We start from the raw sequence: 20,875 nt of genomic DNA, 5'->3' as shown, positions 1-20,875 counted from the left end.
TGTTTAATGTAGAAAATCAGGAAGCACAATTTGTTCTGATGAGAAACCACATTCAGATCAATCCTCCTTATAGCACATGTCATCTTAGCAACTTCTTTCCAGGAAGCTTTAAGAAGAGTCAGTTGCTAGTTCTGCAACCCTTTCCATCATTCCACCACGGTTAAACCTGACAGTTATCGCTATTCCCTCAATATCCTCCTGCCATTATTTTCAGATATGTTATCTCTGGCTCAAGCACTGGCCAAAAAATAAAATAACTGAGTTTCTGTTATCACAGAGCTGTGCCAACTTAACCAGGCAAGTAAAAGTTTCAAAGCCTTGACCTCCTTATCTGTAAGTAAGGAAGAAAAATACCCATCTCTCCTTGTTGTTATGAAGTCTTCAAGACATAAGGTATGTAAATATCTTTCACCAAAGAGCCTGGTACATAATAAGCTGCTATCATTATCATCATGATCATTACCATCAGTGCAAGGTAGTATCTGCAAGGACAGTGGGAATACATTGGCATAACCTCCATGGAGAGTGGTCTGTCAATATTTATCCATATTATTTGATATACATAACTATTGACCTAAGAAATCCACTTCAAGAAATCTACTTGAAGATGTAAAATGACATATTTAATATAAATTCACTATAGCACTGCTTATAATAGCAAAGCTCCAGATGAAACTTGGCCATCAATACAATACTGGTTAAAATAAATTATGGTTCATTCTTATAGTGCAGCCAAAAAAGAAAAAAAAATGAGGCAAACTCTACACAGACTAACGTAGAGCCGTCTCCATTGATTACAAGTGATAAAATGAAAATGCAGAAGAGTATAATATGCTAGCTTTTGTCACGAAAAAGAAAAAGAAAAAATCTGTTATTTGTTACACATAAAATATTTCTGGAAGATCCATCTATAAGAAACTGATAATACTGGTTGTACAAGAGGGGAACTAGATGGTTAGGGACAGGGATGGGAGGGCAAATTTTCAGTTTATTAACCTTTTGGATATTTTATCTTTCAATTTTTGAAATATTAAAAACAATGAAGGCATAAAAGTAGTTCCGTAAGATCTACTTTTTTCTCAATAGAATCTTCTACACTTACCGAGAGACAGAAAAAAAGCACTAACAAAGTACATGAGTAAAAATAGGAAAAAAAAAAAAAAACTCTGAGACTTTTTTTTAAAAGAAATACATTTTAGGTATGTAACTCATGTTTCTTTCCCATATGTAATTCCAGTGTAAGGGGAAAGTAGTGATACGTGGGAAAGGAAGTAGGTGACAGAAGGTAAGGTACATTGACAGGTAAGTGGTAAAGAAGGACAGGATGGGGACGCCTGAGTGGCTCAGTGGGTTAAGCCGCTGCCTTCGGCTCAGATCATGATCCTAGGTCCTGGGATCGAGTCCTGCATCGGGCTCCTTGCTTGGCGGGGAGCCTGCTTCTCTCTCTGCCTCTGCCTGCCACTCTGCCTGCTTGTGCTCGCTCTCGCTCCTCTCTCTCTGACAAATAAATTAAAAAAAAAAAAAAAAAAAAAAAAGGACAGGATGGAGCTTTTTTTAAAAAAATATTTTATTTATTTATTTGACAGAGAGAGATCACAAGTAGGCAGAGAGGCAGGCAGAGAGAGAGAGGGGGAAGCAGGCTCCCTGCTGAGCAGAGAGCCCGATGGGGGACTCGATCCCAGGACCCTGAGATCATGACCTGAGCCGAAGGCAGCGGCTTAACCCACTGAGCCACCCAGGCGCCCCAGGATGGAACTTTTTTTTATATCCCAGCCAACAATGTTCAAATCTGTGTGATGGGCTTGTTTCTGCCAAATCCACATATTATCAAAAGTGAGAGAAGGTGGAAAGACTGAAAAAGATGAAAGAAGGCATGACACTTTTTCAGCTTGCTCAGATAGCAAGAAGAAAACCTTACCTCGATTTTTTTCAACACATCTGCAGTATTAGTGAGTGAAACGCCTTTGCTTGTATCTTTCGCCTTTTCAGATTTGGGGCCTGCTGAAGTAAAACCACTGTTAACACATATTTCTGTAACAGTAACTCTGCATTACGTTTTTTGTGTTTTTTTTTTGCCTCCTCATATGCTGCCTAGCAGTGATATGTCATGGCGGACAATCACATAATTTGCAGACCGAATTAATTTTCTCAATTAAAAATAAAAATAATTTTCTTAAATAAAAATAGTATTTCTTAAATAAATAAAGAATAACTGAGTCAGCAGGCCTCACCAATTTTCCATGATGAGAAGTAAATGATAATCACTTAAAGGATGCTTTCTAACACTGTAACCAGATATATTTTTACCAGTATTGAAGATCTGTACTGGAAAGTAATGTTATTAAGGCCTACACTGATTACTAAAATGTTACCTAAGGTAGAAGCATGAGAGGACCAGAGAAAGACTCTCACAAATATATCATCTGCACTGGCTTCCTGTTCACTGATCAGTATATCTTATTTTAACTAGAGCAATTCAACCAGGTTTGGAAAATAAAAAACAAGTGCAGAATAAATATGCATTTGTCAATGGTTAAAGAAATGAGGAAGGAGTTATACTCATGCAACGTAAGCCTCATCTTTGGCATAAAGATTAAAATGGTTAAACTGAACGTATCTGTTACATGAATCTGAAAACTCAAAGCAATGTAAATAAAAAGTTTTAATGGCTTTTGGATTTTTTTTTAAGCCATATAAAAAAAATCATGCATTAGAGGCTATTCTACAACTACAGGGAATGGAAAATTATTTCATATATAGATCCAGCCAGTCAGTTACCAAAGCATTATGATATGTTACCAAACTGTCCCATTGTGATCAAAAAGTATTATAGTCCTTTCCCCAAATCAAACTAAATACCTAGAAATTCCTTGGCAAGAGAGGAAATATGATTCAGAAAGATGTAATTTCATTAAAGATTAACATTTAACCTATAGAAGAACAAATTTCTAGATTGTGGTGGATGACTCATAACTGACAGAATTATAATTTACTGTGTTATACCAAATTGCCCCTCAGGGAGTCACTGAGCTCAGAACCCCAACATATATATTTGTGACATTTTGCTCAGAAAAAAGGTAACAGTTAGATTTAATAATGGGTAACTTTCTCTGTTCCCCTTGAGGGTAAAAACCGTTTAATTTGAACTGTAGCACATAAAATGTAGTATCATATATGAACTAGATCTCAATATATATTATAATATAGATGCTAGAAAACATTAGTGTAAGAACCTATTTTAGCTAGAGCACTTCCATCCAGGTTAAACAATAACCTTGTTGTTTAACCCTTAAACTGTCCCTGTAGCTCTTCCCCAAGGGACTTACTTAAAAACATGTCCGGAAACCAGTCCCAGGTAACAAAGCCTAAATACAAGGGTGGGTCAGGCCAGGTGGAGACATCAGATCAGTAGGGGGACGCATACTGTCTCCCTAGTTACCAAGGAGTATGGGCCCCGCCCCTTGGGGTACATTTTGGGCGCCAATTCTGACCAAGGTGATAGGCTAATTCAAATATCTACTAGGGTAAATTGTAAATCAATTGGTCATTTATGTGTGACCTAACATGACTGTGCTGTGTGTTACAATTTCATTGGCCACCTGTGCATGGCCAGGCCTAACCATATGGCTTTTGCCCTTAAAAGCTAGTCAGTGAAGCAGAGAGAGGTCGCCCTCTCTGTAAGAGGTGTGGCCCCGAACGTTTGGTTTGATTCTTGATGCTTGGTGCGAAATAAAGCTTTGCTTTACCTTCACTTTGTATCAGTCTCGCTCCTTTATTCACCGACCCATTATTGGGGGACTTAACAATTAGCTAAGAATGTAACTTACTCACATCATAAAGTCTTTTTCTCTAAGAATCTTCTGTTGAATTACTTAAGTTTCCTAACACACAAGGCTATTAACTGGGTATTATCAAACATGGTCAGGTAAATAAACTTATTAAAAACTACTGATCTCTTGGGGCACCTGGGTGGCTCAGTCGGTTGAGCAGCTGACTCTTCATTTTGGCTCAGGTCATGATCTCAGGGTCCTGGGATTGAGCCCCATGTCAGGCTCGACACTCAGTAGCAAATCTGTTTCAGGATTCTCTTTCTTCCTCTGCCCCTCCCCCTGGCTCACTCTCTCTCTCAAATAAATAAATCTTAAAAATTAAAAACAACAACAACAACAAAAAACCACTACTGATCTCTTAACTAAGAAAGTCAGTTGCTGAAAGGCCACTAAGCGTCTTTTGGTACTTATAAATCTGGTTTTATATAATCACAAATTCTTTTATGTATAACAGGGAGAGAAGTGTCAAATTACCAAAATTTGTTGGGATGCTTGGGTGGCTCAGTTGGTTGAGTGTCTGACTCTTGGTTTTGGCTCAGGTCATGATCTGAGGGTTGTGAGACAGAGCCCCAAGTTGGGTCACGTGCTCAGTGGGGAGTTTGGAATTCTCTCCCTCTCCTTCCCCCTCTGCCCCTTTCCCAACCTACATGGTTTCTCACTCTCTTTCTAAAATAAATAAATCTTTTAAAAAAATTGCAAAAATTTGTTAAAAGACTGTTTTAACCTAGAAACATTAATATGCATTTTTTTCATCTTTGGCCAAATACATGCATATATTTGATTTTTTAGTTTGTTTGTTTGTTTTTGTTTCTTTCAATACCTGCCAATAGCTGGTTCTTCAAGAAACAAAGTTTTTCAGTCATTGTCTTTTTTGGGTACTGTTTACTTTCATGTAAATCAGTGAAGGTCATTTTAACAAAAGAGAGAGGGAGGGGGTAGGGAGAGGGTAGTGGGGTTATGGACATTAGGGAGGGTATGTGCTATGGTGAGTGCTGTGAAGTGTGTAAACCTGAAGATTCACAGACCTGCACCCCTGGGGCTAATAATACAGTATATATTTATTTTTTAAAAAATATGCAAAAAATGAAAAAAACAAAAACAAAAACAAAAGAGAGAGTATAAGTTTATCAGGAATAAAACACAGAAATTTTACAATATGCAAAAAAAAAAAAAAAAAAAAAAAGCTCAGAATAGAAACAGAAAGTTTTGTGGTTGTTGTCTTATTTTTTAACAAATGGAAATTCTGACACATTGGACATTTTTACTAATAATCAATTTGTATTTAAAGTTCCAGGGATGAGCAGTAGTGTGACGTATTTGAAAATATCAATTTTTCCAAATCAGATACATTCTTTTTTGGCTCTTTAAAGTCTGCTATAAATTTGTGATTCATCAAGACATAGCGAGTATTAGTGTATGATATTATACTATAAAAATAATATATTTGCCTAATAAAAGCCAAAGGTACAAAAGATAGGAGATAAACTATTATATCTCAACATACAGCATTTTGGTTTTTTAAAAAAATATAATATTTTATATTCAAGCAAGCTAAATATTCTTATAAATTGTAGTTCTGAGGTAAAACAAAATAAAAATATTTCCACTTTAAATACATATGTTAGAACTTATTGAATTATATATTCCAAATATATGCATTTTATTACATGTCAAAGGTAATTCAATAGAGCTATTAAAAGGGGAGGGGAATCTCTTTCAAAAAACAAGAAATAAAGCAATACTTCCTATTCTAAGAGGCCAACATTACCCTAATACCAAAACCAGACAAATACTACAACAAAGGAAACAGGGGCACCTGGGTGACTCAGTTGGTTAAAGGCTCTGCTTTCAGCTCAGGTCATGATCTCAGGGTCCTGTGCTCGAGCCCATTGGGCTCTCTCCTTAGCAGGGAGCCTGCTTTCCCCCCCTACTCTCTGCCTGCCTCTCTGCCTACTTGTGATCTCTGTCTGTCAATAAATAAATAAAATCTTTAAAAAAAAAAAAAAGGAAACAGAAAACCAGTATCGAGCCCCGCATTGGGCTTTCTGCTTGGCAGTGAGCCTGCTTACCCCTCTATCTCTGCCTGCCTTCCTGCCTACTTGTGATCTCTCTCTCGCTCTGTCAAATAAATAAATAAAATCTTAAAAAAAAAAAAAAAAAAAAGAAGGGTTGCAGGATACAAGGTTAATATACAAAGGTCAGTTTTGGGCTGAAAGAATGAGACAAAAACTCTGGAAACTAATAAGCGATTATAGAAGGATTTCAAGATACAAGGTTAATACACAAAAGTCAATATATATTTCCTATATACCAAAAATGAGCAAATGGAATTTGAAATTATAAATCTGATACTACTTACATTAGCACCCCCCACACACAAAATACTTAGATACAAACCTAACAAAATATGTATAGAGTCTATATGAAAAAAACCACAAAACTCTGAAGAATGAGGTCAAAGAACTAAATAAATGGAGAAATATTCCATGTTCATGGATAGTAAGACTCAGTACTGTCAAGATGATAGTTCTCCTAACTTCATCTTTGGATTCAATGCAATTTTGGTCAATATCCTAGTAAGTTATTTTACAGTATCAGCAAACTGTTTCTAATGATTGTGTGGAGAGGCAAAAGATCCAGAATAGCCAACATAATGTTGAAGGAAAGAACAAAGTTGGAGGACTGACAATACTGGACTTTATTTTATTTTAAATGGTATTGGAACAACTAAACTTCCACATGCATAAGATGAGTCTAGGTAGATCTTACACCCTTCATCAAAATTAACTCAAAATGGACCACAGCCTAAATGCAAAACACAGAACTACAAAACTCTTAAAAGATAACATAAGAGAAAATCTAGATGACCTTGAGCTTGGTGATGACTTCTTAGATATAATACCAAAGCCATGATTTATGAAAGCAATAACTGAGAAGTTGGACTTCATTAAAATTTAAAAACTCTGCCTTGCAAAAGATAATGTCAGGAGACAGAAAACAAACCACAGACTGAGAGAAAGTATTTGCAAAAGACATATCTGATAAAGGACTGTGTGAAATAATAGAAAAGATATATATTGGTCTCTGTTTCTGGTTCCTGACACAGAACTCCTAAAACTTATAATTTCTTAAGTGATAAGAACACTAGGAGCATGTTTTGTTCTAATATTTAGTCTTTGAAACTGGTTCCTGACAGAGTTCCTAATCCTTTGGAATTTACTTGGTAATAGGAGTGTCTTTTGTTCTAAGGAGGCCATTCTTGGTGGGCTCCTGGATCGCTTAAAGAGGGAGGCTAGTCACAAAACAGGACAAACTATGATTAAAAGACTGGAATTTTCAGGGGCGCCTGGGTGGCTCAGGTCATGATCCCAGGGTCCTGGGATTGTGCCCCACATCAGGCTCCTTGCTCAGCAGGGAGCCTGCTTCCCCCCTCTCCCTCTGCCTGCTTCTCTGCCTACTTGTGATCTCTATCTCTCTTTCAAATAAATAAATAAAATCTAAAAAAAAAAAAAAAATTGGTATTTTTCAGCTCTATCCCCCATTCCCAGGGAATGGGGAGAGGGACTGGAGATTGAATTAATGAGTGATCATACCTATATGATGAAGTCTCTATATAAATCACCAAAGTATGGGGATTTGAGGAGTTTCCTGCTTGGTAAACACATGCACATAGTGGGAAGAGGGTACACCTCAAATCCACAGAAACAGAAGTTGCTGTGTTGGGAACCCTTCTAAACCTTGCCCTATCTATCTCTTCATCTGATGTCCATCTATATTCTTTATCATATCCTTCATTAAATAATAAACTGGTAAGCCTAAGTGTTTCCCTGAGTTCTGTGAGCTGTTCTAGCAAATGGAATCCAAGTGGGAGGAGGGTCATGGGAATCTCTGATCTGTAGCCAAGTCAGACAGAAGTTGTGGGTAATGCGGGGAACCTACTACTTGAAACTGGTATCTGAAGTGGGGAATAGTCTTGCTGGGCTGAGCCCTCAACTTGTGGGGTCTGTGTTAATTCTAGTTGCTGTTGGAATTGAATTACATTATAAGACATCCAGCTGCAGAGAACAGCTTGGTTTGGGGAAAAAATTCCACACACCTGGTGTCAGAAATGTTGTGGTGGTAGTATGAGAGTAAAGGAGAAACTCACAGCATAAACTGTGAGTTTTTCCTATAGACTGTTATCCAAAATATACAAAGAACTAAAACTCAACAGTAAGAATGTGCACACACACACACACACACGCACACACACACACAGACATACACAAACATTAAAAAGTGGGCCAAAGACCTTAACAGACATCTTGCCAAACAAGATACTCAAATGGCAAGTAAGCATACACAAAGATGCTTCACATTTGTCACCAGGAAATGCACATTAAAACAGCAGTGAGATACTACCACATACCTATTAGAATGGCCAATCCAGAACACTGACAATACCAAATGCTAGCCAGGATGAGTAAAAACAGGAACTCTCATTGGTTGCTAGTGGGAATGCAAAATGGCAGAGGAACTTTAGAAGACAGTTTAATGGTTTCTTGCAAAACTAAACATATTCTTACCAGATAGTCCAGCAATCATCCTCCTTGGCATTTAATCAAAGGAGCTGAAAACTTATGTCCACACACAACAATGGATGTTTATAACAATTTTATTCATAATTGTCAAACCTTGGAAGCAATCAAGATGACATTTAGTAGGTAAATAGATAAACTGTGGCACATTCAAACAATGGAATATTATTTAGTGCTAACAAAAAAATGAGCTGTCATGCCATGAAAAGTCATGGAGGAAACTTAAATGCATTTTACTAAGTAAAAGAAGCCAATCTGAAAAGGCTACATACTGTACGCCTCCAACTCTATGACATTTTGGAAAAGGCAAAGCTGTGGAGACAGTAAAAAGATCAGTGGTTGCCAGGGTTTAGGAGGAGGAAGGGATGAAAAGGCAGAGCACAGAGAATTTTTAAAGCAGTGAAAGTACTCTATGATAATACAATTGTGGACATGTGTCATTCATTATGCATTTGCCAAAACCCACAGAATGCAAAATAACAAGAATGAATCCTAAAGTAAACTATGGGCTCTGTGTAATAGTGCTATGTCAAGGTAGGATCATTAATTGTTACAAATGTACCACTCTGGTGGGGGATGTTAATAATGGGGGAGACTATGCATGCGTGGTTTCAGGGAGCATACGGGAAATCTGTACTTATCTGTTCAATTTTCCTGTGAATCTTAAACTGCTCTAAAAATGAAATTTATTAAAAAGCAAAACATAAAATACAAGGCCTGATAAAAAGAGAGGGGTAAGAGATGGGGGTATTTCTTCTCTTCTCTTAGTTTCTACTCCATTGTTGTTAACTTTTCTGGCTACTTCCTTTTTTCTCTCTTTATTCTTTATATCCAAAGTTCCCAAATACCCATTTATGCTAGCTGCCCCCTTTTCCTAAATTCTCATTTACTGTTTAAGCCATTCCAATCTGAACTCTACCCTTACGAATCTTTTAAAAAGCTCTCACTGAGGGTAGCCTGGATGGCTCAGTCAGTTATGCATCAGACTCTTGATTTTGGCTCACGTCATGCTCTCAGGGTTATGAGATTGAGCCCCATGTCAGCTCGGAGTCTGCTTGAGATTTTCTCTCTCCCTCTCCCTTCACCTCTCCCCCTCACATTCTCTCTCTAAATAAACAAACAAATGAAATCTTTAAAAAATGAGAAAAGGTCTAAGGTCAACAATGATCAACATGTCAAAAATTAGTTTACATTTTCCAATCTTTATCTTACTTGCCTCACAGCAACTTTGTTTAACCTCCTTTAACACTGTTGTTACCTCTTTTTTTTTTTTTAATTTGACAGAGAGAGATCACAAACAGGCAGAGAAGCAGGCAGAGAGAGAGGATGAAGCAGGCTCCCCGCTGAGCAGAGAGCCTGATGCGGGGCTCTATCCCAGGACCCTGAGATCATGACCTGAGCCGAAGGCAGCGGCTTAACCCACTTAGCCACCCAGGTGCCCCTGTTGTTACCTCTTGAAATAGTCTCTACTTCTTTTTTGTTTTTAAGATTTTATTTATTTAATAAATAATAAATATTTATTTATTTGAGAGAAAGAAAGCACAAGAGCAGGGGAAGCAGCAGGAGGAGAGGGAGAAGCAGACTACCTGCTGAGTAGGAGCCTGATGCAGGACTCAATCCCAGGACCCTGAGATCATGACCCGAGCAGAAGACAAATGCTTAACTGAGACACCCAAGTACCCTGAAATAGTCTCTACTTCTTGTGTACTCTTGCTTCCACAGTTCTACTCTCTTGGGCTCGCCTCTCTTCTTCCCCTCTCTCTTTTTTTTTCCATCTCCTCTGTCAGCCTATTAAATTTTGGCATTTCTCCAAGGTTAGGCTTAGGCCTTCATTTCCTCTAATTCTCTAATTTCACCCTAGACAATCTCATACTTACCTCATAGTCTCAATTATAGTATCTATGTTAATCACTATCATCTCCATTTTCAGGTTCACCCCCTTGTACTCAACAACATGCTTAACATTTCTACTGCTATATTTCAAAGGAACCGTAAAGACCACCTTTAACCTGAACTTATGACCTTCCCCTCACAAACCTGGTCTTTCTCCAATGTTCTTCCCTCAATTACATTAGTAATTTCTTATTCATCTTTCAATCTGGACTTCCTATTCTGTTTCTCAAAGAAACCCCTGACCTCCCAATGAGGACATTGTGTTTTTGTTTAATGTTTTTACTCCATTTGACTGTAAGCCCCATTAGGGCAAGGATTATTCCCATTTTGCTCATTGTTTTATTCCTTTTACACAGTGTCTGGCATTAGTAGATGCTCAATAACTTTTTCGTCAGTGGAATTATGAAAGAATAACACATTAGAAACTTTCACTTTGGTATTTTATGTACAATATAAAGTTCTAATCCACCAGTTCCCAAATGTTAGCAGTTTGAAATGTTTAAGCTAAAGACTTAAAATATATGCATAGCAAAGGAAACAGTCGACAAAGCCAAAAGACAGCCAACAGTATGGGAGAAGATATTTGCAAATGACATATCAGATAAAGGGCTAGTATTCAAAATCTATAAAGAACTTATCAAACTCAACACCCAAAGAACAAATAATCTAATCAAGAAATGGCCAGAGGACATGAACAGACATTTCTGCAAAAAAGACCTCCAGATGGCCAACAGACACATGAAAAAGTGCTCAACATCACTTGGCAACAGGGAAATACAAATCAAAACCACAGTGAGATACCACGTCACACCAGTCAGAGTGGCTAAAATCAACAAGTCAGGAAATGACAGATATTGGCCAGGATGTGGAGAAAGGAGGTCCCTCCTACTGTTGGTGGGAATGCAAGCTGGTGCAGCCACTCTGGCAAACAGCATAGAGGTTTCTCAGAAAGTTAAAAATAGAACTACCTTATAACCCAGCAATCGCACTATTGGGTATTTACCCCAAAGATACAAATGTAGCAATCCAAAGGTGTACTTGGACCTCAATAATTTATAGCAGCAATGTCCACAATGGCCAAACTATGGAAAAACCAGAGATGCCCATCGACAGTTGAATGGATAAAGAAGATTTGGTATATATGTATACACACACACACACACACACACACACACACACACAGGAATATTACTCAACCATCAAAAAAGGAAATCTTGCCATTTGTAATGATGTGGGCATTACAATAAGCAAAATAAGTCAATCAGAGAAAGACAATTATCATTTGATTTCACTCATATGTGGAATTTAAGAAACAAAACAGAGGACCATAGGGGAAGAGAGGAAAAAATAAAACAAGATGAAACCAGAGAGGGAGACAAACTGTAAGAGACTCTTTTTTTTTTTTTTTTTTTTTTTAAATTTTATTTATTTATCAGAGAGAGAGAGGGGGAGAGAGCGAGCACAGGCAGACAGAATGGCAGGCAGAGGCAGAGGGAGAAGCAGGCTCCCTGCTGAGCAAGAAGCCCGATGCGGGACTCGATCCCAGGACGCTGGGATCATGACCTGAGCCGAAGGCAGCTGCTTAACCAACTGAGCCACCCAGGCGTCCCAAGAGACTCTTAATCATAGGAAACAAACCAAGGGTTGCTGGATTTAGTGGGGGGATGGGGTAATTGGATGATGGTCATTAAGGAGGGCACATGATGTAATGAGCACTGAACATTATGTTAAGACTAGTGAATTACAGACCTGTACCTCAAAATGAATAATAAATTATGTTAGTTAATTGAAAAAAAAACTTAAAATATAGGTTGTATAACCATTAAAAAAGTTTCAAATATGCTAAATTGCAATATATGTCTCCAAAGGCAAAGGAAACAAAAGCGAAAAGGAAATTTTGGGACTTCATCAAGACCAAAAGATTCTGCATAGCAAAGCAAACAGTCAACAAAATGAAGAGGCAACTCATAGAATGCTGATATCCAATATCTATAAAGAACTCCTCAAACAACTCACACAAATAGATAACCATGTCAAAAAATGGGCAGAAGACATGAACAGACACTTCTCCAAGGAAGACATACAAGTGGCTAACAGACACATGAAAAAATGTTCATCATCATTAGCCATCAGGGAGATTCAAATCAAAACCACATTGAGATACCACCTGACACCAGTTAGAATGGCCAAAATTAACAACACAGTAAACAATGTGTGTTGGAGAGGATGTGGAGAAAGGAGAACCCTCTTACACTGTTGGTGGGAATGCAAGTTGGTGTAGTCACTTTGGAAATCAGTGTGGAGATTCCATAAGAAATTAAAAATAGAGCTTCCTATGACCCTGCAATTGCACTAAGGGGTATTAGTGAAAAGGGCCATCTGTACCCCAATGATCATAGCAGCAATGGCCACAGTCGCCCAACTGTGTAAAGAACCAAGATGACCTTCAACGGACGAATGGATAAGGAAGATATGGTCCATATATACAATGGAGTATTATGCCTCCATCAGAAAGGATGAATACCCAACTTTTGTATCAACATGGATGGGACTGGAAGAGATTATGCTGAGTGGACTAAGTCAAGTGGAGAGAGTCAATTATCACATGGTTTCACTTACTTGTGGAGCATAAGGAATAACTTGGAGGACATTGGGAGAATGAATTGGGGGAAATCAGAGGGGGAGACTGTTGAGAGACTGTGGACTCTGAGAAACAAAATGAGGGTTTTGGAGGAGAGGGTGTTGGGGGGTTGGGTGAGCCCGGTGGTGGGTATTATGAAGGGCACCTATTGCATGGAGCACTGGGTGTGGTACATAAACAATGAATTTTGGAACACTCAAAAGAAAAATTTCATTTAATTTAAAAAATTGTTTATATACTTGAAAAGTCTTTCTTGGCACATCAAAATTCCATAATTAAAGAAAGGAAAAACAACTAAACAAACCAAAACGAAATGAAAATCGACAACAAAAACTTTTAACAAAATAACCAAATGCTAAATATATTTTAAGGAAAAGCATTCAGAACACTGAGTGTAACTTCAGATTGATAATTCAATAAATAGAATTTGAGCAATAACTTTTTTTAACCTGGATTTTTACATTAGTCAATGTACCTTTTTTGCACTTCTTCCTTGGCATCATTTCTCTTGGGAGTCTTCTCCAATCTGCATGTACAAAAGAAAAAAAGATACAAAAACTGAAATTCCCCTTAGGGATTAGCGGCACTCACTCAACATGACTATTTTAAAGGACATGAGAGGGGGCACCTGGGTGGCTCAGTGGGTTAAAGCCTCTGCCTTCAGCTCGGTCATGATCCCAAGATCCTGGGATCAAGCTCCACATCAGGCTCTCTGCTCAGCGGGGAGCCTGCTTCCCCCTCTCTCACTGCCTGCTTCTCTGCCTACTGGTGATCTCTGTCAAATAAATAAAATCTTTAAAAAAAAAAAGGACATGACAGGAGCACCTGGGTGGCTCATTCAGTGAATCATCTGACTTCAACTCAGGTTGTGATGTCAGGGTTCTGGAATTGAGCCCCGAGCTGGGCTCAATGCTCAGCGGGTAGTCTGCTTGTGCCTCTCTCTCTGCTCCTCCCCTTGCTCATGTTCTCTCTCTCTCTTTCTCTCTCAAATAAATAAATGAAATATTTTTTTAAAAACCAACAACACAACAACAAAAAACAAAGGATATGATGGGATCATCTGGGTGGCTCAGTAGGTTAAGCACCGAACTCTTGGTTTCAGCTCAAGTCATGATCTGAGGGTTGTGAGATTGAATCCTGGATCAGGGCCTAAGATTCTCTCTCCCTCTCTCTCTATCCAGCCCCCTCTCAAATAAAAAAATAAATCTTTAAAAAGAATAAATGACATTACTGTTGCTTCTGCAATGAAAATAAAATTTCCTAATATCTGACTGTACAGATTTAGCTTGGGAATCAAAATATAATAGTAACATATTTTCTCCTATGAAGAAGAAAATTTTATTTAAAAAATTGGGAGGTGGGGCGCCTGGGTGGCTTAGTCGGTTAAGCATCTGCCTTCCTCTTGGGTCATGATCTCAGTCAGCGTCCTGGATCAAGTCCTGCATCGGGCTTCTAGCTCAGTAGAGTTTCTGGTTCTCCCTCTCCCTTGGCCTGCAGTTCCCCTGCTTGTGCTCCCCCTCTCTCTCTCAAGCTGCATCAAATAAATAAATAAAATCTTTAAAAAATAAAAACAACTTTGGGGCATTTGGCTGGCTCAGTCAGTACAGCATGTGACTCTGATCTTAGGGTCGTGAGTTCAGTCCCACATGGAATGCAGAGATCATTAAAAAAATAAACAAACTTTGGGGCGCCTGGGTGGCTCAGTGGGTTAAGCCGCTGCCTTCGGCTCAGGTCATGATCTCAGGGTCCTGGGATCGAGCCCCACATCGGGCTCTCTGCTCAGCAGGGTGCCTGCTTCCTCCTCTCTCTCTGCTTGCCTCTCTGCCTACTTGTGATCTCTCTCTGTCAAATAAATAAATAAAATCTTTAAAAAAAAAAAAAAAAAAAAAAATAAACAAACTTTAAAAAAAAAACCCAACTTTGTAATAGTGCTATAAAATTTATATGACATTCCTTCAATAGCTACATAGTATTTATCTAATCAATCTTAAATACAGAAATTTTCATAACAAGAAAAATAATGTAAGAAAATTTTTATGAAGTTACTCATAAAATACTATTTGATAAAAAGTTTCTAAAATAGTATGTATAGAATCCCATTAAAAAATAAACCTAACATATATTTTTATACATTTAATATTTGTGCAGGGAAACCTCTAGGTTCTGAACAAAATATGACAATAATTCTCTGTGGGTGTTAAGATTACAGCTGCTTTTCTTACATATTATTTATTATTTGACTCTGCTGTATTTTGTAAGTTTTCTATAGTGACATGTATATCTTGCAAAATAAGGAATTGTTTTTTCAAAAGTTAAAATATGTGACCACAATCCCAACATGTGCAAAATTAAATAAACAATTCTAAAAATTATACAAAAACTTTATAATTAAAAATATAAATAGCGAAAAAATGGTAATTCTCTTTAAGAAATAATTTTGCCTGGGGGTACCTGGGGGGCTCAGGCACTTGAGCCTCAGGTTCTTGATTTCAGCTCAGGTCATGATCTCAGGGTTGTGGGTGAGATTGAGCCTGTGGGGAGTCTGCTGGAGATTTTCTCTCTCTCTCTCTCCCTCTGCCTCATCCACTACACTCTTTCTCTCAAATAAATAAGTAATCTTTAACAAAATTTTTTGCCTTGAATTAGCTATACAATTCCTCTAATTAGTCACTTTATTCCAATTTTTAAAAAAGAATGATTTATTCATTTTAGAGAGAAAGAGGACACATGAGCAGGAGGGATTCCTCACTGAGTATGGAGCCCTATGTGGGGCTATATCCCAAAACCAAGATTCAGATGCTCAACTAACTGGGCCACCCAAGCGTCCCAGTTTCTTTACATTTTGAAGCACAGAACTAATTAGAAAAATGAAACAACATGAAAATAGATTTAAAAAAATACTGCCTGTCAAGAAAAGCTCAGTGTAGTTTGCAGAAAGCATTTGTATCTCAAGCTATTTTACCTGAACTACTAAATTTGGCTTTGAATCTATTTCTGCTTTTATAAGTGAGTCACAGATGATCATGAAAAGGTATGTAAAGAGAATCATTCAGGAAATGAATATTTATGATGTGGCAGATGTGAAAGATCTGAGACAGGAGATAGGAGAGTGTTCAAGGAGAATCCAACCTTATCAATGATCTAACCCGGAAAGATCACTATAACCCATGCAAGCAATAATGCTGGTAAATGCCATTTATGCTCTTACATAAAGACAGTTTCCACAAAACACCAAGAACAGAAGTCAAAGGGAAGTAAGTTAAAAATGAGAAGACCTGGGTTCTAGTCGTACTTAACAAATACCCTGATAAATCACTCCATTTCTATGGCAATGTTTCTTTATCTGCAAAATGAATGAGCTGGATGAAATCTCTCTAGCTTCTTCCATCTTGCCTGTGCTTAAGGAAAATTTGTGAACACTGAAAAACACTCTCTTAGCTATGGTTCTATTGAAAAGGTATCTTAACAAATAAAAGTAGTCTCTGTGTGCTTGAAAGAAAGGAAGATCCATGAGCATGACTTAAAAATGTCCTTTAACTAGTCTTGTTTTCTCCTCAAAAGCTGTAAAATCACTCACAAACACAGAAGTATTACTGGTACTGTAGATTAAAACTGTAATTGTAGCAAATGGAAATGGAAAGCCCAAATGGGTTTGGCAAGTCCTATTTTATAAAAACGTATCTTAAGAACTTTAAAATCGGGCACCTGGGTGGCTCAGTGGGTTAAGCCTCTGCCTTCGGCTCAGGTTATGATCTCAGGGTCCTGGCCCTGAGGCTCATATCAGGCTCTCTGCTCAGTGGGGAGCCTGCTTCCCTTCTCTATCTCTGCCTGCCTCTCTGTCTACTTGTGACTTCTCTCTGTGTCAAATAAATAAATAAATAAGAACTTCAAAATCACTTCAACTCTTCCTTGTTATAATATAAGGAAATATCCTAGTGTTCAAAGGATATACATTACTAATTAATTACAGGAAAGGAACCAGGCTATTTTCCTATAGCATTAATTCCTATGGTGAAAATAGAAAAATTTCCCTAAAAAAATATGGGGTAGGGAAATAAACTTTAAACATTACTTTAATACTCTCACTTTTATAATTACCTGGTATCCATTCCTCTTTGTACACCTTCATGTATCTTTTACTATATCTTTCAATATCTAGAAAAAAGAGAAGAAAGTGTTCATTAGAGAAGTCAAGAATAAGCCTGAACTTCAGCCACTCGTAAGCCATAACTAAAAACAGCAGATACATCTTTTATTTCAGGGTCCCTGGGTGGCTCAGTTGGTTAAGTATCTGCCTTTGGTTCAGATCATGATCCCAGGGTCCTGGGATAAGAGCCCTAAACCATGTTCCCTGTTCAGTGGGGATCCTGCTTCTCCCTCTCCCTCTGCCGTTCCCCCTGCTTGTGCTTGTTCTCTCTCTCTCTCTCTGTTAAATAAATAAATAAATAAATAATTTAAAAATAAAACAAAACAAACCCCCCAAAACAACTTTTATTTCACACATAGGGAATTTCCTATATTTGTACATAATGTGTTCCTGAACACCTATTGAAAAGTTCAATAAATATTACAAGTTTGAGGGGCCCATTGCAAGAAGCAAATGGGTACGAATGCCTGGGGGTGAGCAGAGACCTAAACCCTAACACAGTGTTCAGAATTAGACAACCTGACTTACCTCTGAAAATATTCACAAAAGCCCAAAGCCAGGTCAGGAAGCTACTTACATATACAGGCAAGAAAGTCTTCTTGTGACATTAGCCTCCAGCTCCCACTCTTAAAATCTTGTTTAACTGGGATTTATTAACTACTTACATGGAGATGGAGGGCTGTATGCTCACCTCCAGGGCTTGATATACACATTAATACACAGTTAGGCTTCTCAATGAGCTACTCTTCACAATCCAGTGAGGAGGAGAATGGGGAAAAGGGTAGGAGTAGCTAAGTTTGGACATGAGGGGGTATGAATGAGCAAGCTTCAAGTCTTCCATGCCAAGTACTGACAATTTTGTAGGGACCTTCTGCATTGCCCCAAATGGGACTGGCTCTTACTTCTGCTTTGTCCACTTTGCCAGAAGAAACTCCCTCAATGAGGGCCCAAACTCTTTCCTAGCAACTTAAGTTGGCAAGCAACACCACCAAGCCATAGCCTGAAACCAAGGTTCATCACAGAAAGTGGTTTCGGAGTATAGCCATGAAATAGGGAAGTTAATACAAATGATGCAAATGTAAAAAGCAAGGCCCAAATATGTACTGATTTCTCTTCCATGTTAAGAACATGATTCCACATAATACTAACAGCACAGTGTTAAACAAAAACAACTAAAATAAATAGTAGATCAGGGAGACCAAGAAACCAAGCTCTTCTAGGTTTTAATTGTTTTGACTTCAGTATTTTTTTTTTTAAAGATTTTATTTATTTATCTGACAGAGAGAGAGGGATCACAAGTAGGCAGAGAGAGGCGAGGGGAAGCATGCTCCTTGCTAAGCAAAGAGCCTGATGGCAGGGCTCGATCCCAGGACCCTGGGATCATGACCTGAGCTGAAGACAGAAGCTTTAACCCACTGAGCTACCCAGGTGCCCCTTGATTTCAATCTTGCTCTCCAGCTTTTTATTTTTAAAGAGAAGTCAGCACAGATGACAGATTTGCATTTTTAAAATTTTCTCTACAACAGATTGCATATTTTGGAAAAATTTAACCTTTAGTAGTAAACTGTAGATAAGCAATATTGAAAACCAACTACTGAGATCCCGTTAAAAAGAAGTAAAGGGGGACGCCTGGGTGGCTCAGTTGGTTAAGCAGCTGCCTTCGGCTCAGGTCATGATCCCAGCGTCCTGGGATCGAGTCCCACATCGGGCTCCTTGCTCCACGGGGAGCCTGCTTCTCCCTCTGACTCTGCCTTCCACTCTGTCTTCCTGTGCTCGCTTTCGCTCACGCTCTATCTCTGACAAATAAATAAATAAAATCTTAAAAAAAAAAAAAAAGAAGTAAAGGATTTGAACAGACATTTCTCCTAAGAAGATATGCATGGAAAAAAGCACATAAGATGTTCAATGTCATAGTTATTTTGGAGACTCAAATCAAAACCACAATGAGACACCACTTTATACCCAGTAGAATGCCTATAACCAAAAGGCAAGGGTATGGAGAAACTAGAACCCTCATATATTGTTGGTAATAAAAATGGTGCAAGCACTTTGGAAAACAGTTTGGCAGGTCCTCAAAATGTTAAATATAGAGTTAACATATGATTCTAGATAAATACCCAACAGAAATACTTCATGTCCACTCAAAAACATGTACATAAATGTTCAAAGCAGCAATAATCGTGATAGCTCCAAAGTGGAACTGACCCAAGTGTCCACCAACTGGCCAATGGATAAACAAAATGTGGCACATAAAACGATGGAATATTATTTAGCCACAAAAAGGAATGAAGCATGTTGTACCATCAGTGAATTCTGAAAACATTACACTAAGTTAAAGAAGCCAAGCACAAAAGGACACATTTTATGATTCCTTTTTTGTAAAGATTTTATTTTTAAGTAATCACTACACCCAATGTTGGGCTTGAACTTACAATGCCGAGATCAATAGCTGCAGGCTCCACTGACTGAGTCATTTATATGAAATGTCCAGAACAGACAAATCACTACAGACAAAACAGATTAGTGGTTGCAAGAGAATGAGGGGTGATTCTAACAGGGATAGGGTTTCTTTCAGGATGACGAAAAAGTTCCAAAAATCAGAGAGTAGTGTTGGTTGCATAATTCTGTAACTACACTAAAAGCCACTGAATTACATATTTTATTTTATTTTATTTTTTAAAGAGTTTACTTATTTGACAGAGACAGCAAGAGAGGGAACAAAAGTCAGGGGAGCAGGAGAGGTTTAGCCTGTTGTTGGGCTCAATCCCAGGACCGTGGGATCATCACCTGAGCCGAAGGCAGATGCTTAATGACTGAGCCATCCAGGTGCACCAGGTAAATGTATAATTTCTATTAAGCTTTTGAAATTCTTTAAAAGTGGCTTATAGAACCATTACAACTATCACTCCTGTTGCTACCTCATTGGCCTTGAGTGGTTCAGGAGATTTATCTGGGAACCATCGGATCAGACACTCTCCATATACCCTTGCAGCTGTAATCCATTAAAGTAATAATATTCATCAGTGTTTTTCTTTTATTACAAAGATAATAAATTTCATGTAAAGAAAATACCAATCATTTCTATAATTCTACCCAAGAACATTATAAACAAATTATGAAGCTATCACAACAAGAAACATTTTTATTCTATGCCCTTGGTTCTTTGTAAACTCAATACCCTGAGCCACTAGTCACTTAATTACCAGGAAGCCTTGAAACCTCTTACCCTTATTTATTCACATGAGTCCCTAAGTCTCTCTTTCCTAAAGCATGTAGGTGGTGAGTGATAGGATAAGGCTGGCAAAGGTACAGTGGTACACCACCACCCAGAATACAGCTCCCTCTGACAGTTGCATCCTTCTGTTCAGTCTGGCCAATTCTTTCTCCTTTGTGGTGTGCACAGTATATAAACATTGTAAATATGTATACACACACACATAAATAAGCATATATATTTACAATAGGTATTATATTAACCTTTATACATGCATATGTATGTGTATATTTTTTCTTATAAACTTCATTTTCAACTATAGTTTTCTAAAAACACATTACAACAGAAAAGAAAAATAAACATGAAGATTTTGAAGGAGAATGTACTTGTATCAATTCAAAGAATTCTATGCAAGCATTTTATCCAGAAAGAAAGAGAAACAAAGATTCCTTGTATTTTTAAATACTTTGTGCAATTATCAAAGATAAAGAGCCTCTTAATCCAGGTACAAGGCAACCACTCCCAGAAACCAGCAACAAAATAATGTTCCTAATGTCCCTGTTTAAAAGACTC

At 37.9% G+C, this 20,875-nt stretch overlaps 1 protein-coding gene across 2 annotated transcripts in view; it reads right to left on the bottom strand.

Annotated features, from left to right (window-relative positions):
- POLR3G (RNA polymerase III subunit G) overlaps positions 1-20,875 on the bottom strand; it is a 42,161-nt gene that overhangs the window by 9,420 nt on the left and 11,866 nt on the right. The window contains exons 4-6 of one of the 2 annotated variants that reach the window (XM_059175456.1): positions 17,040-17,096; positions 13,417-13,467; positions 1,919-2,001 (exon numbers count right to left, since the gene is read on the bottom strand). In XM_059175456.1, the coding sequence (XP_059031439.1) occupies positions 1,919-2,001; positions 13,417-13,467; positions 17,040-17,096 (191 nt within the window). The remainder of the gene's footprint in view (positions 1-1,918; positions 2,002-13,416; positions 13,468-17,039; positions 17,097-20,875) is intronic. The other variant, XM_059175457.1, reaches the window with a different exon arrangement.

This window comes from Mustela lutreola, chromosome 5 (genome assembly GCF_030435805.1).
Source record: "Mustela lutreola isolate mMusLut2 chromosome 5, mMusLut2.pri, whole genome shotgun sequence".
Classification (NCBI taxonomy): domain Eukaryota; kingdom Metazoa; phylum Chordata; class Mammalia; order Carnivora; family Mustelidae; genus Mustela; species Mustela lutreola.
The sequence above is the reverse complement of the archived record's forward strand: the minus strand, read 5'-3'. Positions and strand labels throughout refer to the sequence as shown.